The sequence below is a fragment of the Botrytis byssoidea genome (genome assembly GCF_014898295.1).
Source record: "Botrytis byssoidea strain MUCL 94 chromosome Unknown BBYS_043, whole genome shotgun sequence".
Taxonomy (NCBI): Eukaryota; Fungi; Ascomycota; class Leotiomycetes; order Helotiales; family Sclerotiniaceae; genus Botrytis; species Botrytis byssoidea.
The window spans coordinates 69,165-78,978 of record NW_024065884.1 but is presented as its reverse complement, the minus strand read 5'-3'; the positions used below and the strand labels follow the sequence as shown (position 1 = coordinate 78,978).

General features: G+C 36.7%; 1 protein-coding gene across 1 annotated transcript; it reads right to left on the bottom strand.

The window, feature by feature from the left end:
- Positions 1-1,807: 1,807 nt before the first annotated feature.
- On the bottom strand, positions 1,808-4,313 carry EAE97_011863 (uncharacterized protein). Its single transcript, XM_038882377.1, has 2 exons — positions 3,274-4,313; positions 1,808-3,172 (listed from the first exon to the last, which is right to left on the bottom strand). Exons 1-2 carry the CDS (start codon positions 3,494-3,496, stop codon positions 2,331-2,333), a joined length of 1,065 nt encoding a protein of 354 aa, XP_038726773.1. The 5' UTR covers positions 3,497-4,313; the 3' UTR covers positions 1,808-2,330.
- Positions 4,314-9,814: the final 5,501 nt, after the last annotated feature.

The following is a 9,814-nucleotide window of genomic DNA, read 5'->3' as shown; positions in this document are numbered from 1 at the left end:
TCCCCTCACATACAACCCCCCACAACCCTCCCCTCACATCCCACCACCCCCCTTCCAAACACCCCAACCCCCCCTCCCTAACCGAACATCCTACCAAATACCCCACCACCTACCATTGAACCCCACATCCCACCCCCAATACCAAGAATTCCAATACCACCCTATAACCTAATACCAACCTCTGATCCACTCATCTATCTATCTGTCCATACCAATTATCCATACCAACTTCTCATTTTTATTTTCATTTTCATTCGTCAATTCCTTTGCCTCTTTCCCAGTATCACCCAATTCATCCGTCCGTCCAAATTTTCATTCTTTCATTCTTTCATTCTTCCTTTCTTCCCCCCTCCCAGTCTCCTCATCCATGACCTTAACTCCAGGTAGTGGAACTAATCCACCACACTACAGCACACCACACTACGCCAGCCAATCCAATCCAATCCAATGCAGCCCAATCCAGATAAATTCCCCTTCAGCTCGCCATGCTATGCATCCACACAACAATCCAACCATCCATACACCCATACCCCTCAACCACTAATCCGTATATGCACATATGCAATACCACACCCCCCCCCTTCCCTTCCCTTCCCTTCCCTTCATACCCACATCCAGATCTAGATCTTCACCTCGCATATAGATCAAACCTCGCCTTACCCTAACCAAGCGTAACACTCACTAATCCGCACCTGCGCCAGCACCAACATAAGTCAAACAGATAAACCAAAACCAAAACAGATAATCCAAAACAGAAAAACCAAAACCCACCCACCAATCAGCAAACCACAGCAAACCACACTACACACAAAAGCAAACACAAATATTAGTAACTCCAGATCCCTCTCGATCTCCACCCCAGATCTCCAATCCCAACTCCCAACACCCATCTCCCATCTCCCAAAATCTAGAATCTACTCACTCCGAAGTAAGCAAACCCACACAAGATATGCTACGCTATGCTACGCTATGCTATGCTATGCTCAAAACTATAGCAAGCCCAAACGGCAAACCGATAAAACCAAATATACGCGAACCTCTAGATCCCTCTTTATCTCTCTCCTCTCTCCTCTCGATCTCTCAAAACCATTACTCAAGAACTCCAGAAGCAACTCTACTCTACTCTACTCTGCTCAAGTACTCAAGTACTCACTCCAAACAAAGTCCATATTAACTTCATAATAATCAAAATTACCCAGTTAATTCCATCTAGCATACATCCACATCCACATCCACATCCACATCCACATCCACATCCGCCGAAACCCATCCACTCAAACCCATCCACTCAAACCCATCTACATCTACATCTACATCCACCCACTCATCCCCATACGATACACCAACACCAACACCAACACCAACTCCAGCTCCAACCCTAACCAAGCAAGCAAGTCACCAATCAAGTCACCAATCAAGCAAGTCGCCCACCCAACCAACCAATCAGCAAACCACATCCACATACACCCGTTCCATCCCCATGCACCCATACATACACCAAAATGCAACTCTCGAACCCTCGAACCCACAAACAATCGAAGCATCTAGATTTTCAAAGTTTTCAAACCCCTTGACTACCTACAACTACCTACCTACCTACCCACTATTCCCACCCGGCCAGGTCAGGCTAAATCGAGCGGTCTAAATATACTTGGGGGCTTAGTTGTAGGTACAAAGGTACAAAGGTACGATTGAACTGTGGTGTGCTGCTGCAAGAAAGAATGCCACAAGACGGACAAGAATTTATTAAAAAAAAAAAAAAAAAAAAAAAAAAGATAGAAGGATAAAACAACAAGAACAATAAGAGTAAAATCATATAAAATATAAATTAGGTAATGTATATTATTACTAGGTAGGTATTATTACTACGTAATCTCTGGTAGTCGAGGGAGGTAATTCAGACAGGCAGGTAGGCATGTACAATCTATGTAATCCCACTCATTCACCCACTCTCCTCATCACAACCACAACCACAACCACGACTCAGCAAAGCAATAAACACCAGATTTGAACCTTTGTTCCAAAATCTCTTCTCTCGAGGTATAAAGCGCCATTCCATTTTCCATGCCAACCAATTTCCAACCAAGAACAATTCGATCCAAAATTCCCTTTCACTCCATTCCATTCCCATAAACACGACTCCTGATTCTCGTTTCCGGGTTGTCCAGGAGAGAAAGAAAGACTGTCATGTAACGTATTACCGTAAAAGACAATCCTTGAATACCCTTATGATCCCCAAATTTGGGCCGAAGGAGGTTGTAAAAGATGCGATCGTAAAGTCATCATATCATGACACGATCCAGCTTCTCGCCTTGATCCTGCGCGCATCCTCATACGAAATTCATATGTTCATCATGAACCATTAAAGGATCCACAGATCTTGATAATCTCTCCAAATCCAAATCCATATCCACATCTTGATACTCTCCACTCAACAATCCCCCAAATGCTATTTTCGTCTCTCGACTTAACATCGATGTACCTCCTAGCGGTCGCTCACTTCCAATTCCCATGACCAATTCCTCACAAAATGGTATCTCAACTGGTGTAGGTTGTGGTGTATTTTCTCCTTCAATTCCCTTACAAGCCTTCCCACTACTCATCGGTCTACCCATTCCACAATTCTTCATCGATTGTGTCCAATCTTGCATACAATACGATTGTAACGATTGTCTCTTTGCCGCTCTCGCCATACTCATCTTCGCTTCTTCAATAATTTCCTCTTCCCAAAGTGGTAATAGTCGATAATTCAAATTTTCCATAATAGCTCTCTGCGTAAAATTAATCTGATCACAACTCCACAATCCTCTTGCCCATTTCTGCGCATAGTAAAGAGTGGTTCCTTGTTGATCATCTATAAATTTCATCGCCAATATGAGGGCCGCGAGAACGATCACTTCGGGATGGGTCGAATCGATGTGTTGTTCTTCTGCACAATGTGGACTTGGGAAGTCGTATTGTTCGAGTAATTGATCTTCGGATGATTCGAGAGGATATGAGATTCGCCACGAGCGAGCAAATCTAGAATTGAGGGAATCGAGGATGCAGACTGCGAGGGCGAGGATTTCGATTGGTAGATCGGCGCGGGTTAACAGGGCGTGAACTAGTTGAGTGGAGGGATCGGTTAAGGAAGTGGAGGAGGGGATTAAGTTTGTGAGATGGATTGCAGGACCTAGATTTTGAAAAAGAGATTAGGCTAAATGTTCTGCAGGAAAAAGGATGATGGTGTGCATAATGACGGAATAGATTGGGAAGGTTACTAGGTGTACATACCTAAATAGTCTGGATCAAGGATTTCATCGGAGCTGAAAAGAGATATTGGTGATTGAGCTGCCGTGGTATCATAGGAATGAGAGGATAGAGGTGGGGTTGGTAGATTTGAGAGTGGTACATAAGTTTGTTCGAAGAAATCCGAATCAAAAGAATCGAATGATGAAATGGATGAGGATCTTTTGCGCGAAGACATTGAGAGTGGTGGAGACATTGTTGGATTCATAATTGAGGAATTACAATATAGATGGATGTATTGTCTTTGTATTTGTATTGTAAACGAGGGAGGTTGGTTATGTAGTTTTGAAGTGAGTGTGAGGGTGAGGGTGAGGGTGAGGGTGAGCGTGAGAGATCGAAGGAAGTCGTTGGCATGTATTGGAAAATGTAGGTGTGTGGAATGTATAAAGTAATGTAGGAAGTCGCATCAAGGCTTTTATGTAGATATAAATCCTTATGATGATGAGGTGATTCCAATGTTCGATTTTCCAATCACACTCTTTTGGACTGAATGGGAATGAATGCCCAGGTGGATGTTCGATTAAAGAAGAATCCTTTGCCTCTCCTTTCCCTTCTTCATGCAATGCAATGCAATGCAATGTAATGCACGTTTGAATGGACTTTCTTTGGCTTGCTGAAAAGATTCGATTATGTTGTATTATAATTCTTAATTGAGTCTTGCCAAGTCGAGGATGAGTATTCTTTATGATAGAAATGAGTGAATTCGAGAATGAACGTTTACTTCACTATAGATGTTCTTCTTCTTCTTCTTCTTCTTCTTTTGTATATCCTCGTATCGTAACACAGGTAACTCGAAACTCGAAACACGAAACAAAGTGAGTGAAAGTAATGAGCAACGAACGAAGAGTGTAAATCAATCCTTTATACTTGAAAGATTGCACGATTGAAAGATTGAAAGATTGAAAGACTGTCTGAAGCAAACTTACATGAATCAAAATAAAAAGAAATCAAACGAGCGGGATTATCAGAGCTCTATATACTTAATTCATGGTAATGCACAAAGTTCAAGAAGATGAAGTTCGGTGTAAGGAAATGGGGTGGATGAGTTTATTTTTTATGGGGAATTATATAAATGGATATAAATGGATATATATGGACATATATGGACGTATACGGACATATATATGGAAATGAGTGGATATAGACGGATACAGATGGGAGATGGATCTGATTTTGGATGGAGATTATTATGATTATGGTAAATGTGAAATAAATGCGAGGTTGAAGGATACGGAAAGCGGCGTTTTTTTGATGGGTGTTTCTAGTCAACCTGGGTTAAAGCTTTCTTGGTTCAATCTGAGACAAATCCAAGCACAAACCATTTATTTGATTTTTCTTCTTTGACGATTAGATAGTGACGGAGGAGGAGGCATTTCATCTGATCCATTGAGTGAGCATTGATTGAGTCAGGTCTTGGGAGAAGAAAGTATTTTGACTCTACTCTCTTGACTCTCTTGACTCCATAAGTATTTTAGTAGACGACCCAAGAGAAGATACTACCACCGCCTTCCCTCCTCCCTTTCCCCCTCTTCATTCTCGCCAACCTTACACAACATAGAATACTTCCACCTTCTTCGGCCTTTCCGTAAGCCTTGCCTCATCACGCGATCTCTTCGTACATCTCGTCAACTCACCCGTTACATTTTGTCCAAATGGCACTCAATTGTAATCTGACATTCCGTTCATCCAATTCATCCAACCCTTCCCTTCCATCCAACCCATATCCATTTACCCATCCTCGCCATCTACCCATCTAATCCACCAAACTCAATACCCATCTAATCCACCAAACTCAATTCAATACCCAACTAACCTCGAGCTAACCACACATCAATCTGCACATCTGCACATCTGCATATCCTCAGCTCTTCCCCCCCCACACCCAAAACCTCGTACCACCATCATCCCATTCCACCATGCCCTACCAAGTTACCAAGCCTCCGAGCCCTCCCAAAAACGATCCACAGAACGGCCGCTAATCCAAAAGGTAACCGATGGCGTTTCCAGCATCCCAAGGTTCGCTGGCCCTCTTCTCGTAATGACTAACCAGTGACCACGAATTCGATCCTTCACCGTCTTCCCATCCTCACGTTTCATGCAAGAAGTCACTAGGGTCTTTGTACAGATGTCCCGTTCGTATGCAAAATTCAATGGACGTACATGCATGATACATGGGAATATCGTATTCGGTACGTACGCTATGGCTATTCTAGGGATTATGGAATGTAAATTTTACACGTGAAGAATTCTTTCTATACAGCGAGACAGAGTAAAATTTCCATTTTTCACCCATCTGATATTTCAACCTCTTAAATCATCAAAGCAGATATATCTATCAAAACACCACAAATAACCTTTAGCTACTAATAAATCCTCCGTCCAAACAAACTAAACTACCCAAACTAAAAACAACCTCAAACAAAAGCTCGCGTGCTCAGATTCCCCTCTCCATCATCTCATTCCCAAACACGAAACGATCAGCACGTCCACCAAAGCCAAAGACCAAGCCCAAGCAAACCCCCAAGAAAGAAAGAAGGAAAAAAAACCAACCACAAAACCCTACCTACATACATACATCACCAACGACCCTAAAAACTCTAACCCGACCCGCGTCCGTCCATCCATCCATCCATCAATCATCTGTCCATCAAACTCATCTAAGTACGTATTAGCCAGGAACAGAACCACACCACACCAGACCACGAACCAACCAACCGCGCACACCCTTTTCCATAGCATAACATAACATAACATAACATAGCCTAAGATCTGATCCTTTCGATCTTACCTTACCTTACCTTGTCTTGTCTTTCCTACCTTTTGCGATCAGCACGAAAGAAGAGGAGAACCCTGAATGAAGGGTAATTTTATGATTTGCTTGTAGATTCATTTGAACATCTGGAACCCTGAAAATCTCCTTGTTATTTCGTATGTATGAACCTATGAGGCATTGCTCCGTCAGATTTCATTTATGCATACATTGTACCTCGGTAGGTAGGCAGGGAGGTGCTTTATGTAAATCAGGACGTGTAAATCAAGGAACGAAAAAGATGATGTTTTCTGCACAGCCACGCTCAGTTGCAGGTAGGTCGGGTATTCTGAAAAGGAATCCATTCCTAGGTATCGTACAGACCCGACTCCAATGTGTGAGTGTACAAATAATCTCCTATAACGTGGTTTAACACCGAGTGCACCATATCACCGAATACACCACTTTTATCTCAATTTATGCTTTCTAATTTATATTATTCAATAACAATTGAATTAATTAATTGAAACTATTAAGAATCTAATAATTTAGGATCTATTACATTATTTTGATAAATTCTTGAATTATAATCTAGTTTTTCATATTTATTATAATATTAATTAGAAAATACTTTTTTATTAGGATTTCCCTTATTTTGATATTTATTATATTAAATCTAAATATTAATCTTTTATTAAAATAATATATCAAAAATCTTTTATTTAATAAATATTTCTTTTTAATATAATTAAGTTTTTTTTATATATTGATATTTACTTAATATCTTATTTGCCTTCCAAAATATATAAATCTTTATATTCAAAAGTATATTCTTATAAACTAATCTCTTTATATCTTTAATTAAAATTAATATAGTTTTGAATATAAATATAAAAAAGCTTAATTAATAATAGATTATTCAAGATTTAATTAATATTAATTAAGAAAAAGTTTTTATAGGATTTCAGTATTTAAGAGATTCAGAAATCTAAATCAAAAGGAAGAGAAGTAGATATATAAATTCAAATATTCAATTTAAAAAGTATAATTTTAGAATTAATGAAATTAATCCTATTCTTTGAAATCTATCTTTATATTCTAATTTATAATTATTATTCATATATAGTTTTACAGCTATAAAAAATTCAATTTTTGAGATATAATAAATATATACTTTTATAAACTCTTTAATTTAATATTATATTCTTATTTTAAGGTATTAAAATATTTAATATTAACAATTGAATTAAATAACTTGAATATATAGTATATATATATTTAATATTATTTTTTCTTATAATAATTCTGAAATAATATTGATTTATAACTCTTATACTTATTTATATTAGTATTCTATATTTACTCTTAATTCGATTCTTATATATTTATTAAAATATTTTAATTAGTTTAATTCTATTTATTATTTATTCATTTATTAGATATAGATTTAATAACTTAATCCATAAGAAAATCGGTTTTGATATATTAATTAAAAAAATATATTTATTTTTAAACTATTAGAAATAAAGATATAATATCCCTTTTATTATTATTATATATAATTATTATCACTCATTTTTAATTATTTGGTTATATTGCTTTTCTTCTATTATTTTGTTTAATATTAATTATAATTATTTTAGAGTATATTATACTTATTATAAAACTGATTTTATCAAAATTATAGAAATTGCAATTAAAAATACTATATTTCACCCACATATTCAAAATTATATAAAATCAATTTTTAATAAATTTAAAATCTTTATAAAAAGCTTTTTGAAAATTATAAATATAATTAAAATATATCTTTAATCTCATATAATATTTTATAAATCAATAAGCCTAAAGTTTTCTAATTCTTTTTTGTTTCTTATAATTAAAGAATATAATTTGTTATATCTTTTATACTATTTAATTTAAATGAAAATCCTTTATTATTTATATTAATTATATATTAAATAAGTATTTTCTTTTTTAAATCAATTATTTTATAATTATTTACTCGAATTTCTATATAAAAGGGCAAACTATTTATTTTATAGAAAAATATTATATATATTATATTATATAACTTAATAATTTTTCAAATACTAAGTTTTTTATTTTTTTGAATAGTTTTAATAACTAAAAGTATTTAAGTTTCTTTTCTATTTAATTATATAATAAATAATTAATAAATTATATATTGAAATTGAAGAATACAAATTGAAGTAAAAGTGGTGTATTTGGTGATATAGTGCACTCGGTGTTAAACCATGTTATCTATTTTCATATTTGTAAGAAATGTGCTTAGAGTCTTATTTACAAGTATGATAAATGACGAATTATTCTTGGAGTCTTTCCTGATACATTCATACCTAGGCACGTGCTCGGTGAGTGCTTACTGGTACTTCTCATGATGAAGGAAGTAATACATTTTGTTACAACTATCATCTATAAAACGAAATAACTAAATTTGTATATATAATATAGATATCGATATAAATCCAAGAACTCACTCACTTCCAGGTTTTTCATAGAGGAAATACAGCAAGTAGGTACTATTACTCACTCTCCTGTTACCAATATCCATCTAAACAATCACACATCCCCTCACAATCATACATAAATAAATACACACATCCCCTCACACCCCTCTCACAAATACCAAATCCCCAAAAAATACCTCCGTAAAATAAAATAAAGCCGCGATGCGCTGCCGCATCATCACGATTCACCCCACTACCTATCTATCCAGATATCCTCGAGATATCCACCCTACTACCTCTCCCCTCCCATCCCATCCCATCCCATCCCATCCCATCCCATCCCATCCCATCCCATCCCATCCCATCCCATCCCATCCCATCCCATCCCATCCCATCCCGTCCATTCCATATTGCTAGGTACTCGAGTATCGTTCTTTCTTTTCTCTTCTTTTCTTCCATCCCGCTCCCAAGCTTCAGGCGAGCAGGTGAGCAGAAAACGAAACCAAGTAAGCCAACCTCCAACCTCCAGCATCCGATTTCAAATCTCATCTCGGCTCGGGAATGCATACATAGTATTCCGTATTTGTGTAGGTAGGTACTCAGAAGATCTTGTATCTAGACAGAGAGTGAGTGAAAACTTCTTGTTTCCGATTTTCCGATTCCTATTTTCCGATTCCTGCTTTCGTGCTTTCGTGCTTACCTTCTTATTTCATATTTACCTGCTAGGTACATATCTGTTATGTTATGTTGTATATCATAATAGTATAGTACATCGTAGAATATATATGTAGTAGTAGTTGTAAGATTACAATACAATACAATACAATACAATACATCGAATAATAATAATACATCAAAGAATAATACATCAAAGAATAATACATACCGACATACACACCCGTCGCTTCACATCATCTCCTACGGTACCATCCACATATCAACCATCGCTTCGTACCTACCGCCTCTTATTAATTGAATCGTAAAGCGCGGCTAACATCACATTATATCATATTATCCCATCCCATCCCATCCGAACCCCTCGCGTCTTTCTCCATCATCGGCTCTTTGCGCTTCAAAAACTTATTTCCCTATTCTACATTCATCTACATACCCATCTACCTATCTACCTCCTACCCATCTATATACCCATCTATCTATTTAATCTCCAGATACTAACTATCCTTATCCTCTTATCCTCTTATTCTCTCAAACCCCAAATCCAAAAATCCACAAAGAAAAAGCGGTAAGTATATCTATATTCAAATACCTATCCAAATACCTACCCAAATATCAAAAATCAAGTACT